Source organism: Rhipicephalus microplus, chromosome 6 (assembly GCF_043290135.1).
Source record: "Rhipicephalus microplus isolate Deutch F79 chromosome 6, USDA_Rmic, whole genome shotgun sequence".
NCBI classification, from domain to species: Eukaryota; Metazoa; Arthropoda; class Arachnida; order Ixodida; family Ixodidae; genus Rhipicephalus; species Rhipicephalus microplus.
This window is the reverse complement of record NC_134705.1, coordinates 187327766-187342058: the sequence shown is the minus strand read 5'-3', so window position 1 is coordinate 187342058 and position 14293 is coordinate 187327766. Positions and strand designations below refer to the sequence as shown.

General features: G+C 45.4%; 2 protein-coding genes across 5 annotated transcripts in view; one reads left to right on the top strand and one right to left on the bottom strand.

Annotated features, from left to right (window-relative positions):
* The first annotated feature begins 4001 nt into the window (after positions 1 to 4001).
* On the top strand, positions 4002 to 10999 carry LOC119166996 (putative methylmalonate-semialdehyde/malonate-semialdehyde dehydrogenase [acylating], mitochondrial). The gene is made up of 13 exons (XM_037418398.2): positions 4002 to 4187; positions 4331 to 4375; positions 4485 to 4559; positions 5077 to 5238; positions 5306 to 5384; positions 5447 to 5601; positions 6047 to 6194; positions 6257 to 6321; positions 6420 to 6476; positions 7239 to 7610; positions 9442 to 9621; positions 10648 to 10746; positions 10815 to 10999. Exons 1-13 carry the CDS (start codon positions 4149 to 4151, stop codon positions 10914 to 10916), a joined length of 1578 nt encoding a protein of 525 aa, XP_037274295.1. The 5' UTR covers positions 4002 to 4148; the 3' UTR covers positions 10917 to 10999.
* A 426-nt stretch (positions 11000 to 11425) lies between these two features.
* sdt (MAGUK p55 family member stardust) overlaps positions 11426 to 14293 on the bottom strand; it is a 43616-nt gene continuing 40748 nt past the window's right edge. For 2 of the 4 annotated variants that reach the window (XM_075867252.1, XM_075867254.1), the window contains 2 exons: positions 13254 to 13576; positions 11426 to 12434 (listed from right to left, as the gene is read on the bottom strand). In XM_075867252.1, the coding sequence (XP_075723367.1) occupies positions 12123 to 12434; positions 13254 to 13576 (635 nt within the window). In that variant the 3' untranslated portion in view covers positions 11426 to 12122. The remainder of the gene's footprint in view (positions 12435 to 13253; positions 13577 to 14293) is intronic. The other 2 variants (XM_075867253.1, XM_075867255.1) reach the window with 2 other exon arrangements.

The window sequence follows — 14293 nt, the reverse complement described above, 5'->3', positions numbered from 1 at the left end:
TCACCTCATTCATGTCATGACTATCCAGACATATTTGTCACACCCTCTTGCCCTCCTGTACTAATTTTGGTGTACCCTAAGCTTAACTTGAGGAAGACACATCGAGTGATGGAAATAAGAATTATAGGTGTAACCTCAAGAGACATGAAGAGAGCAGACTGGCGTTAAATCAAGAAAAGGAATGGGCATATGGCCGGGTGCGTAACACGTAGGCAGGATAACCACTGGTCATTAAGGGTAACTGACCTGATACCCAGAGAAGGCAAATGCACGAAGGGGAGACATAAAGTTCGGTGGGCCGACTAGATTAAAAAGTTCGCAGGCATAAAGTGGCAGCAGAAGGCACAAGACCGGATTGACTCATCTTTTAACTGAAAAAAGGAGTGCACACAGACACTCACACTAGAACAGGAAATGCCGTGTCTGTGTGCGCGCCTTTTTCCAGTTAAAAGATGAACCAATACCAACTAGCCCATTTATTCGTGCTGCCGGATTGACTGGCGGATTATGGGAGAGGCCTTTGCCGTGCAGTGAGCGTATAGTCAGGCTGATAATGATGATGAAGTTAAGGAGGCAATCACGAGAGCATATATAAATCTAGGCGGATGGATGGATAGATAGAGATAGATAGATAGATAGATAGATAGATAGATAGATAGATAGATAGATAGATAGATAGATAGATAGATAGATAGATAGATAGATAGATAGATAGATAGATAGATAGATAGATAGATAGATAGATAGATAGATAGATAGATAGATAGATAGATAGATAGATAGCCCTCCCCCCACCCTTCACTCCTTTTACAGTGAAGGTTCATTCGACAAGATTTGGAGGGGGGCCCGTGCTCAGTCGTGGATTTAAAATTCGCGATGGCGGCCGGATGTTTTCATTCAACTGTTTTCATTCGACATCGTCGGCAGAATAAAAACAGTGAATAAAACTGAAAATAGTGGGAACCGAGAAAAGACCGAATATTTGAAATATCCCGAAAAATGGAGGGGGGTGGGGGTGCGCTTGCTCGGTATTTTAACAGGGGGCGGAAGCTCCATCCATCCATGTATCCGCTCTCGGCAGCGCCACTTTTACCACTGGCGGTTGTCGGTCATCCTACTAGAAATAAATCACGAAAAAAAAAAACATATATTTCATGACGTCACTGGTGATGTCCCGAAATAGAGGGAAAGGACAAACAAATTGAGAGGAGGAGGAGCCCTCCTTTCCCACTTCGCGTGCAAGCGCTCGTGCCTTCCTTCTTTCAGGTCCGCTGGCCGCGCTTAGGCCTTCGTAAAATTTTGTTAATCTTTGTTGTTGTTTAATTTTTGTTGCTGTCTTCTTCTGAAGTGGCGAAAGTTAAGCTGACCGATATCTCAGCAAGACGAAACTCGATCGACACGAATGAAATCAACTTCTTATTTCACGTTTTGTATACATAAAAAAACAAACAGATTCGTACACGTAGTGATCGAGTGAGTGTTAATCTAGAAAAGCAGGTTTGATTTACAACCGACATATGGACATAATGAACAAACACTGAACTCCGAATATTTGAACCAATGCGAAGATTATCAACAATCACGATAGAGCACGTCGATATTTGACTCAATCAAAGCTTTGTTATGATGGCACACAGTTTTCTTAATGAACTTGAGTGCCAAACGAGACTGAAGTTTAGGAGCATGTAAAAGCTAGAAGCGATCACAAATTTTTCTAGAGAGAACGCCGCTGGAAACAACGTTTGGGCAAATTGGCGAGTCGATCTTCGACTCGTCATCTTCGACGAATGCCTTGCCCTGACGATGAAAAGTGGCACTTGTCAAAACGTTGGCTCCATCGACATTCTCTGTAATAATTTTCAGAAACATTTAGTCCATCACGTGTTCTTGAAGTGACACTATATTAGAATAAATACTCACAAATTGTCAAACCGCGGCTACAAGATTTTCGTGAGCAGGAAACAGCCTATGATTACTTGACATCATCTGAACTACACGCCGAAAGTAAAAGAAACTAAAACTATGTGGCCGAGCAAACTCGAAATCAAGCCTTTCAATAAACGCATTTTCCCGAGAGGCGCTTGGCTGCCGTCTTCACCAATTAGGCAGGCGACACTGCACTTCTGTCAGTCCAGCCAGACTTGCGGAGAACTGCGTTTACTCATATGTACTCATGCAAAATCAATACCTGCTCAAATAATGGGTCCAAATTCTTGTGCTCACCCGTTGCCTTTTGGAAACGCTGGAAAAACATCGCGGAACTAGGAATCCCCAGGTTAGCACACCACGGAAAATATGTGTTGCCCGGTTAAGCCATCTTCGACGAATGCATGGTTGACTTGTTCGGCGCTGCTCACTGCGGCTTCCGTTCTCTGCCCCGCCACAACACGCTGTCTTTATCTTTCCCGTAGTTGACACGCCAACCGAGCGAAATAACTGAGTGCGATCCAAGTTTTGAAATCGCTGAGCGACGGGCGAGAAGGAGCGGAGGCAAGCGCTACGAACCCAAATCAATCAATTCCCGCACTTCGCCTGAGTAAAGGAATAAGGAAAGTAAGGAATAAGGAAAGACATATAAACAAAAGAGAAGTTTTTTACAGGGGCATGGAATTTTCTTTTTATTCTTAAAAACTTGCGGAAGCTAATAGATACGAACACTCACATCAACTTCACTCCGTTCAACCGGATCTTATAGGATGCCTAGCAACCGCTAAACGTGCATGTTCCTTAAAACCGAAACTAGCGATGAGTTGTCGGGCCTGATTAGGGTGGCTAGCCCGATTTTATGCTACTAAACTAAGGGGCGGGAGGATGTTCACTGGCTAAACTTGTTTTTTGGAAGTGCAGCCTTTTGCACACTGCAGTTTACAAAAACTGTCCCGTAAGATCAAAGCTAAAAGTGAAATAAGCAAGTGCATTTTAATGATGTTTTTTTAAAAGAAAGAATCCACCCACTTGAGTGCAAAACTCAGCGCCAGGAAGGACAACGAACTAATTCATATTTTAAAACAATCGAACTATTGATGACACTCGAGATAATTACAGCACAAATTTTGGTGAGCGCCACTATAACCAGTTTTTGTACAGTAATTCAGGGCGCAACTAGGATTTTTTTTTTAGAAGAAAGCGGGGAGGGGGGGGGGGGGAGGGTTGAGCCAGTTGAGCTGCCAACTTGGGCATCGGGTGGTCATGGTGAAGGCGTGTAAAATGTGTTTCATCCGAAAGTAAAATCATAAAAACAATTCCGTAGGGGGGCGGGCTGAAGTCAGAGCCCCCTTAAGCGTATACGTAGTGAACTAGGGGTGGCCTTTGGTAGTGAAATCGCGGAGGGAAACAAAACACAGTGCAGGAGGAAATGTTATGACACGTGTGCGAAGTGATGCGTTGCCAATGGGCAAAAAAAAAAAATGCGGTTATAGCTAGGCTAATTTAACAAGCATAATAGTGATAATGACAAATTTGTCTCAAACGCTAAGATACAGTCGGCAGGAGCAATAATAATAACACAGTTCAAACGAAAGCGACGCGATTTCGAACGAAGGTCGGCGAGTCCCACGGCATCAGATAGCTTTGAATGTTCCGCCGTAGCGTTTGGGGGAGGCAAATTGTAACTTCCACTGTAGCTCAAAGACGTTAGTCATGGCGCTTCGTTTTTACTGTTACAGCCGCGTATAATGAATTAATAACACTCTGGTTTCACTTTCTAAACGCGAGCGCTTGTCGGGTGGCGGTCTCCGCCATGTCGGGTGGCGGAGACCGTGTGACCGTAATCCGAGTGCTTTTTTTTTTTTACGTTACGACGATACTGACGCGAGGCTTCACACACAGAGTGTCGCAATTAGGCTTCCACTAGACGCTATCACCTATTTAGCGATTCCGGAGGAGATCTCCGTTTTACGGGAACCGGCAGACACCCGTGATACAAAATACGCGGCGATAGCGAAGTCGACACGAACGTTTTGGCGAGTAGCCAACCAGCCGGCCAGCCGCAGCCACTGGGCCTTGATGCGCTCAAGGCCAGCCAAGCAGACAGCCTCTACAGCAAGGAAACATCAGAATTAAGTACTTGAACTCAAACGTACGTTGCAGCACAGAACACCGCGCCCAAGTGACGTCCACTTACAACCTCGGAGAGGAAACCAGGCGAGATGGCGGCGGCACGACTTTGCTTTGCCTACAGGACGACGGTATGGGCGATATCCTCCCGCATATTGCGATCACCTGTATCGGCCGTATCGTACTACGTGGGAACGTTGCACATGTGGCAGCTTTCCCTGCGATGGCGTGATACGGGATTCAACACTGATTTGAGCCCGTTTTTCGCTTTCAGCTCCTGCGCAGATTTCAAGTTCGTGGTTATGCATCGTCTAGCGTGGTACGAAAATTTCTTTTTTATTCGGTGCGGTGCCGATGGGCGACTGTGTCCATCCACTTGCATGTAATGAAACCTCCCATCCCCTGACCTTGCTGTTCCGTTTCTCCAGCCCACCACCAAGATGTTCATCAATGGACAATTCGTGGAGTCCAAGACGACCGAGTGGATAGATCTAATGAACCCGGTAAGTAGCAATTGCATGGCGATGTTTGATCGCGGCGCTAGATTACTATCGAGAATTTCAAAAGCCACGCACAATCCACCGAGACTCTTAGGACGGCTTTTAAGTGGGTACTGCCGCGAACGAGTTTCGCTTATCGCCCGCTGTTATGGCGGGCAAGCTAGTTTCACTCGGCTTTTACTTTTGGCTCACGGTCGAGGTCGCGAACAGACAACGCGGGGGCGTTGTTGCGTTGCGCGAGGCGTTGCATTGCCGAAATCGGGAACACTAGTTCGATTCCCGATAGCGGCGACGGCCGCATTTCGATTGCCGTGAAGTGCAACAGTACCCGGGCAAGTCATTAAGGAACACTGGGTGATAGAACCTCAGGTTAGGCTGCACATTAAGGAAACCTGGGTGATAAACATTAATCCAGATCCCCTCGGTACGGTCTGGCTCATAATCATATCGTAGGCTTGGAACATACCTCTTTCCATTTTTTTTTCAGATGTTACGTTATTTATTTCGTTTGTTTTCTCAGGCAACCAATGAACCCGTAACCCGGGTGCCTGTATGCACAAACGACGAAATGGAAAATGCCGTCGGCGCTGCGAAAGAAGCCTTCAAGACATGGTCCCAGACATCCATATTAACGAGGCAGCAGGCTATGTTCAAGTTGCAGAATCTCATCAAGGAGAACATGGTAACAACAAAGCTAACCATTTCAATGGAACTGGATTTAACTGGCATATGTAATCAATTATGTGCAGAAACGAATTGCTGCGAACATTACGGAGGAGCAGGGAAAGACGCTGGCTGATGCCGAGGGAGACGTTCTCCGAGGCTTGCGTGAGTACACGGCATTTAAATAAGTGAAACGGATCTCTGCAACGTTGCACTTCTCACTACAGAGGTTGTCGAGCATGCGTGTGGAGTTACCTCTCTACAACTGGGCGAGACCCTGCCCTCCATCAGCAAGGATATGGACACACTGTCCTACCGCATTCCACTAGGCGTCTGCGCTGGCATCACGCCATTCAACTTTCCCGCCATGATTCCTTTGTGGGTGAGTCCCGCATACCAGTGTAAGTTAACCATGATGTGCACTTAAACCTACCAATTAAATAAACTGGTAAACGGATGGTTATACATGATAGTGAAAACAGCAGTGCAAAATTAAAGAAAACACGGACAGGAACAATGATACACACAACATCGACGCCTGTATTGATTGTATCATTGTTTGTCTGTCCACATTTTCTTAAGTTTTGTGCTGCCATTCTCAAGATCAACTGCAAAGCGCTATTTCATTGACCTATACTCCCAGAAAGAATCCTCTAAAGTTTTCATGAAATAAGATTTCGAAACATTTTTATATGGTGCAACCTTACTCTAATATCGATGCATTCTCTCTTTGTCTACTTTGCTCAGTACATCCCAAGGTCTGCTGTATGTCATTTAAACAAATAAAAGTAAGTCATCTCGAGGTGCAACATTCTCTTTCGATGCAGATGTTTCCTCTGGCCTTGGTCTGCGGAAACACCATGGTGATCAAGCCTTCCGAACGTGATCCTGGAGCCACAATGATTCTGATGGAGCTGCTACAACAGTGCGGTGTTCCGGACGGAGTGGTCAACGTCTTCCATGGCACGCACGAAGGTTTGCATTCGACGCTTGTCCCCATTCTCTCTGTCGCCAATTTGACATCTGCGTTTTTGCAGCCGTCAGATTCATCTGCGACCACCCCGACATCCGAGCAATCTCATTTGTGGGGTCCGACACGGCTGTAAGGGCCTTTCCTTTCTTTTCCTGACAATGTGCAGCTGAGAGTAAATAGTGTGTCATGTTTTGGAATCGCTGAAGCATATGTCATTTGTTTCACAGGGGAAGTTCATCTACGAGCGGGGTTCGAAGAATGGCAAAAGAGTGCAGTGTAACATGGTGAGTGTTTTGTTTGAAGTCTTTTCGTGTCGCCAAAGCTTAGATTCATTTATGACGTTGCTCCTGACACTGTTTAGCTTCGTCACTAACATGAAATCTGCAATACACATACAGAAAGGTAGGTGTACACTCTACGTTCCATGCGACACTTATGTGAACTGATCCTATGACTTGACTGCACTTCACTGTGTAACACACCACCATTAAACCTCGAAATAACGAAGCCGGTGAAATCAACAATTTACGTTGTTCATCTTAAAACACTGTTGAATTGAAACTCATCTTTTTAAGCAAGGTATAGTTGCCAAGGAAGATCAAGGAAGAATGTTAGAAAACTATGGCAGTAGAAAAACTAAAATCTGTAATGTAAAAAAATACACTTTCCTTAACCTGAGATTTCGTGTCAGCAGCTTGATGAAGCATAGTGAAAAAGTCCTCTTCATAGTGGCCAAACATCATGCTAAACCCAAAAGAAATCGTGCATTGTGGTAAATGTTCACAAAAACTGCAAGCAACTTCACCATATGACCACTGGCCCCAGCAGAAATGTAATTTGGTCACTTTGGTCTTTCTCTAGGGTGGCAGTATAATTTCATTATATTGAAAATGAATATACATGGTGTTCTGCTGATATTAAATTATGAAAAAAATAAATACTTTGCTATATCGAGAATTTTGTTATATTGAAGTTTGCTCTATCGAGGTTTACCTGTAGTTACATGATGAAAAGTGCCCAATCAACATTGACAATGCTGCTTACAGGGAGCCAAAAACCACGGTGTGATCATGCCAGATGCAAACAAGGAGTACACGCTCAACCAGTTGACGGGTGCCGCCTTCGGCGCGGCTGGCCAGAGGTGCATGGCGCTGAGCACGGCCGTTTTCGTCGGAGAGGCCAAGAACTGGATCCCCGAGCTGGTAGAGCGGGCCAAGAAGCTCAACGTGAATGCCGGCCATGTCCCGGGCGCCGACCTCGGCCCCGTCATATCTCCAGAAGCCAAGCAACGCATCTGCGACCTCGTCGAAAGTGGGGTGAAAGAGGGAGCCAAGATCATCCTGGATGGCCGCAACATCAAGGTGCCCAGCTTTGAGAAGGGCAACTTCGTGGGGCCCACCATCCTCACTGATGTAAAGGTAAGCTATGATGCGAATGTTACTTGGCATGCGACTTCTTTCATAAGCCTGACTGTATAGTTGGTTAGGACTTGAGGAAAGAAAATGCAAGCTCTAACAACAGAACGGTGGCGCATCTGCCCTTGAAATGGTAGCGATAGCTGGTGTGCACTTGAACTGTAAGTACTTTTTCTTGGCTAACGTAGATACTGCATGTATCGGGAGATAAAAGTATTCACCCAAAACATTGCTTGGCTGAACAGCGATGTCAGACCCTCTGACGAAGTTTACCTAGACGTTAACGTTTCCAACCTAAAACCAGCAACACAAACATGCGTCTATATGGCAGTCAACTATCTGAAACTCTCACGAAGAGCTAGAAGTCGCAAAAATTACTGGGCACTATCGAATAGGGGCATCCATGCAGATTCTCTGTGGGACGGACAGTGATGGTGCAGCTGACATTTTTTTTTTCAAGGTTGTAACTGGGTATGGAGTGAATTTCTGAAGCTGGGCACTCAATCAATTGCAACATAGCCATGGGTCCTTGGGTAGTCATGCATGATGTAGCACTGCAAAATGTGCAGGGCGATGCACTACAAGAACAACAAAATAAATTTCTCTTCTTTGGCATCAACTGGAATGAAACTCGATGCGAGATTTGTTGCACTTAGAAGCTGTCGACAGTTTGAGCAGTACCTAGCATTCACTTTTTTTTTTTTTTATGTGCAAAATTCAGATGACCTGAGGCATCGAAAATACAACTTGGACGCCTTGGCAGACACTGTTCACAGAATTAAGATATCGCGTTTTCATTCAGTCACTGATTTCATTAGCGGACTTTGGGCTTACTCTTTTTTCTTCCCCCGAGTACAATAGCTGCTTTCCGGCAGTTTTTGCTGAAAAATTTAAGGCACAGATTCAAATATCTGGTTGCTGCAGTTAGTAAAATGGAGGCTTTTCTTAAACTCAACAAATTTCGTTGAAGTCAGTCTTAATAAGTGTGTTCATTACCTCAACCCGAAAAGCTTGTTCCTGTGTTTCGTGTATACGTACTTACGTAACTAAAGAGCACAGGAAAAAAAAAACAAAAAAAAACCCTCGCTAATATCTGTGCACCTGCAGGAGTCGGTATGTGAAATGCAGGACATAGATGAAATGATTTTTTTTTAAGTTGGCATCTTCATGCACCTTGAATCCGTGAAGAGCATGTAAATAAAAATTTTGGCTGAAGTAGAAATTTTTGTTTGCATACTCTCCACCACACCCAATAGGGGTTGCATAAATGTGCCTGAACCATTTTTTTAAAAACATTAAGATGCAAGTGTACAATCCACTCCAGATAAAACGAAGCAATGGCTTCACCCGACAGCACTTCACCAATGGATCAAGTTTCATGCACTGCCAAATTTGTCGTGTGCCATTGAGTTACACTAGTCTCGGGTTACGTGCATTTCATTAGTTGCTCAATGCTCATGTACGTATGTCTCTTGGAATATGTTTGATGTGCGCAGTACTTTTCTCCCTGCTAATTCACTTCAACATACAGTATTGCTGCTTTACCTTTGTACAATGCATAAATGGAGCTGCACAAAGTCGCTATCTTTCAAAGTATCTGTGAAGCAATGCCTGTTTTGCTTCGATATTTGTGTATCGTGTGCAGGCACATACGCTTGTGATAGCGACACCACTTCTCGACAACTGTCCGATAAGCTCAGTGAAAAGTGTCCCCGCAGAGCACTAATTTGAGTTTGACTATTTCCGGTTCAGTCGCTTGCCATGCTTTTAAATCCTTAAATTCAGCTGTGCGAGGTATCGCAGTGTTCATCAAAGTATTTTTCTGTTCTTGCAGCCCAGTATGCGTTGCTATCGGGAGGAGATTTTCGGACCCGTGTTGCTAACCCTCAATGTGGACACGATGGACGAAGCGATTTCTCTTATAAACTCGAACCCCTATGGTAACGGAACTGCAATTTTCACTACAAACGGTGCCACTGCGAGGAGGTATACTCAGGAGATAGACGTAGGACAAGTAAGTGTCTCTTGCTAAACAATGCCCAAAGTGCTGTAAAATGCTTCTACGCATGCCGTGCATCAAGCAGTGGTGCACATGACAGAGTGAATGAACGCAACTTGACGAGGACATAGAAAAGAACCAGACACAGACATAGCACTGCCTGGTCTGGTTTTCTTTCAGTGTTCTCATCAAGTTGCGCTTACTTCCTCTTCTATCGATGCTAACCAACTTGCCGACCAACGCGTTTTAGGTAGTACACAGCAATCCTCGAGAACCTAGTTGTGTCAAAGCATGAAAAACATTTCAGCAATCTCTTGCAACAACTGTTCAGTAGTGTGTTGGTGATGCCAACATGCGTTACAGCTGACGACTTGCTGCGGAGCGAGAAATTCTTTGGTTACAACCTAAAAAAAAGTGTAAGCTCTGCCCACAGCACTGTGTCGCAGATTGAGAGTTGTGCAAGCTGGTTTCACTGGAATTGTAAGTACATCTGCTTGGCTAATGCAAATTCTGTGCGTACCAACAGTTGAACGTTTGTCATCACTAGCCAAAACATTACGTTTGGCTCATCGATGCCGGATCATCGACAAAATTTACCAAGACGTTCGTGTATCTGGCATAAAACCAGCAACACAACTGTGTGTCTGTTTGAGAAGTCAACAATTTGAAATGAAACACTTTAGAAGGCCTTGACATTATGCAAATGATGCAGCACCACTAGACGGAGCACCTATACAAATTTCCTGTGGGATGAAGAGTGATAGCTGTGTGCAGCGCTGCCATTTTTTCTTAGGTTGCAATATAGCCATGCACACACCTAAACAATACAAGACAGGAGAGGTCCAGCACGGCTGCCAATTGCTTAAACAACTACAAAAAAAAAAAAAAAAATAGCTCCGCTCATCACATGCCTATTGGTGCAGGTTCATGTTCATTTGCCTAAGAGGAAGAAATGTCACCATGCTCTATGTTGCACCAGACCATAGTCACTTACACTACCAGAGCTGAACTACATAAAGTGAGTTGTTTCGTACATTTCAGGTCGGCGTGAATGTCCCCATTCCCGTACCACTGCCCATGTTTTCTTTCACTGGTTCCCGAGGCTCGTTCTTGGGTGACAACAACTTCTACGGCAAGGCTGTGAGTATTTAGCACGAGTTTTGCCTTCTTAGTGAGCGCTCGATTCCCAACTTTTCTTTCGCTTGCAGGGCGTCAACTTCTACACACAGTTGAAGACGGTGACACAGCTCTGGCGTGCGCAGGACTCGACACACGCGAAACCGGCCACCGCGATGCCAGTCATGCGCTGAAGAAACACCCAAACCAACAGTCATTCCATCAACGCAGTACAAAGATCTTTTTCAATAAAAGTGCTTCCATGATGTGCGATAAAGGCTGCCTAAAAGTGTTTCGACATCCGAAGAGAAATCTGCCTTCGCATCACAGCATGGTTTTACAATGGCGGCAGATGTAGAAAATTATCTACTACAGTTGAACGTTGTCACCGTGAAGTAAATTTAGACAGATTGGCCTTTTTCCTTTCTGCAGATATCAGCATGCATATTACAGATACAGGATATAACTGAGGTATCTTTGAGAACGATAAGATTTCACTGTAACAACGTTCGACTGTAGGGAAGTACACGAGAGAGTTAGGGTTTAAACTATCCACAAGACACATCTGCACAATCACTTCAAAATTATACTAGCACAAGTTGGCTATTCGGAGGTGTCATCCACACCTTGCCTTTTTTTTTTTTCACACAAGGGTTAAAATTGCAACTTTTAAAACGACGCTCTGAAGACAGTACACACAATGTAATGGTTACGCTTTTTTTTTTTTCTCCTAAAAAAACGAAATGCTTCACAAACTCTGATTTGTACTGACTGCCCAGCCCAGCTCCCGTTCTTCTGCGCTGATAGCGTGAGGTTGCAGAGACTGTCTGCGAACGGTCGGCCGTCGCGTCCCTGCCAATAGAGACTGGAGCCGCGCTTTTTCTGGCAGTAGTAAAACGTTTCTAGTTGCTCCTATTATATCGTACATAAAAAATGGCCTCAAGTGTGCGGTGTTTGCGTCTAAATTCTCAAAATATACAAGCTGCACCATCCGATTCCAAAAAGTTCCGCATAGTTAACGCCACCAGGCTTTGTACGACCCGTCGGGTCATCGTGCGCACATGGAAGGGGGGGGAGGTGGCACTGTCCATATGGCCTCGGAAGAAACAAATCGCCGGACGTAGCTTCTGAGCATCGCGATCGGTCTGCAACGCAGGGCGACATGGGTGGTGGTGTTTTTTGAGAAGCTGGTCCACTAGCGAACCGTCACTGCACGGCGACAAAGGTGCAGGGTTGCCGCCTGCAACGACTTAATGTATTGCTTCTGCACCACGGACGTCCCGCGTTGTCTTCGACCAGTCGCGGCAGTTGAAGGCCTCGTCGTCTTCGCAACCGTGGGTGCTCCTCGGATTTCAGGCGTACGAGGTGGCACTAAGCATCTCCAATGGGGTGGCCAGCGGCTAAGAGCCCGCGCCATTGTCCTGGTTTGTGAGCCAAGCACTGGGCACCCACTGCGGCTCGCGTTCCAAAATGGCCACCTCCTTGAGCAATTCGCTGTAGGCGCGGTCCAGGTCCGAGTTGACGATGACCATGTCGAAGTAGTGGCCATAGGTCTCCTCCATCTGCCGCGCTCGCTCGATGGTCTCTCGCAGCTCCTCCTCTCGTACGGGAACGCCCTGTCGGGCACGGTGCTGCCGGAGCTTCTCCAAAGACGGTGGGGCCACAAAGACCACGTACGGCTTGAGGTCAGAGTGCTTCAACATCTTCAGAGACTGCCGGAGAAGGAGAAAGTAGAACAACAACATAAGCCCGTCGCAGCTGACACTGTGCCGTCATGCCATCGTGCATCGCTGAAGAAGCCCAAGACACCCTACGCTGAATGCATGGCAAATTGTAATGGGACCACGAGCAAGTGATTCTATGGAGAGAGTCATAAAAGTTGTAGTCACATGAACTTTTGACTGTGTGCTTACTCTGTCATACAAATATCCTGTATACAGAGATTGCTCTGTGCAAGTAGAAGCTCGGTAAATGCTAATAGGACACCTTATTTTGATACTGAAGTCTGTTTTCAATAGCACTAGCATGACGTCGGGCACCAAAACATTCAATATGGCCGCTTGTATGTCACCAACAGAGCCAGGAATGGAGCAACATTGTGACATTTTGCGCTAACATGTGTCGAGAAGCTCGTAAAACCGTGTTGTAATGTCAAGGTACAGCAGGAACCAAAGCTTCCTCTTAAAAACACAAGGTAATTACTTTTTCCGGGTGCACTAACGATTTCCAGTACACTTCACAGGCTCTTGAATGCCTGGCGTTTCATTTGGCGCAAATAAACGACCTAAAATTTTCGTGTCGGTACCTCTTTGTAAGTGCGTGTTACCAGATTTAACTGGAAACTACATCTCCCAAAGATTAACCAACTGACAGTATTAATGACAGTGACACCGCATGCATGGCATTGCAACCTATGTCCACAAAGAGGATATAGAAAGCCCAGAGTAGAAAGAGCATGCAACAGCCTCTCGAACTTTGAGGTGGTTTAGAAGGTGCCCATCACATGACAGCCGTACCACAAGGAATCGTACCGTTAAACCGAATCCAAGAGTTCTTAGGGGCATGTTGGCCTGCGCCCGCTGGTGGCAGCAGAGGCTCCGAGCCATCACGATTGCGCACAAACGTCCGCAAGGCGGACGCACATGCCTCACCTGTGGGTGAAGGTTGAGTACGCAGACCTTGCCCGAGTTCACGACACTCCGAATGGCGTCAAGGCTGGTACCATAGTAGTTACGCTCGTATTCGCCGTGCTCCACAAATTTGCCGGCCAGGATGTCGGCTTCGAATTGGGGCCGGCTAATGAAATGGTAGTCTACCCCATCTATCTCCGAATCCTTTCGCGGCCGGCTGGTGTCTGGCAAAGACAAATGGCAAGTCGCTGGAGTTAGCAAGGACCCTTTTCGCTTCTCAATGAGAGCTCGCTACTGAAAAAGCACAAGCTAATTGTGAAATTGCCTCATTCTAGGTCCTTTTCATAATTTGCAAGTGCGCTTCCCTGCAGTGCACATTTTCGCAACTATAATGACTGAACTAGTCATGCTTAAAATGAAGATAAGGTACCAGCTGCACGTACTGGAGCTTATCTAATATGCATGATAATATCACAAGAGCTGACTTTACGTTTTCCATGTCGTAACGCAAGCAAACTACACTCGAAGGCGCTGTTTGCAGAAACTACCAACTGCCACTGATTGGGCTAAGTGCATTGCAAAAAAACCAGCTTTACAATTAAAAAAAGGGTCTATTCCGCACCAGACTAAAAAAAAAAAAAACATTATTAGGCTATCACTTTACTAACACGAGTACATAAAGTGGATTTCACACTTTCATAGCACTGTATAGGCGCAGCAATGCATAAAAGTGAAACAATAAATAGGAGAACGAGTATAAATGAGCACTGCTTTTTAACTGCATGCGTCTACCTTTTTCAGGATGTCTTAGTTTGGAGCCACAAAAAAGACTGCTCAGTAGATTCTGGCAACTAGACTTGGAAGATCTACAAAAAGTGTTTGTCATTCCTAATACTTCATCATGTTATCTTACTAATGAATCTCATGCAAGGCACAAAAAA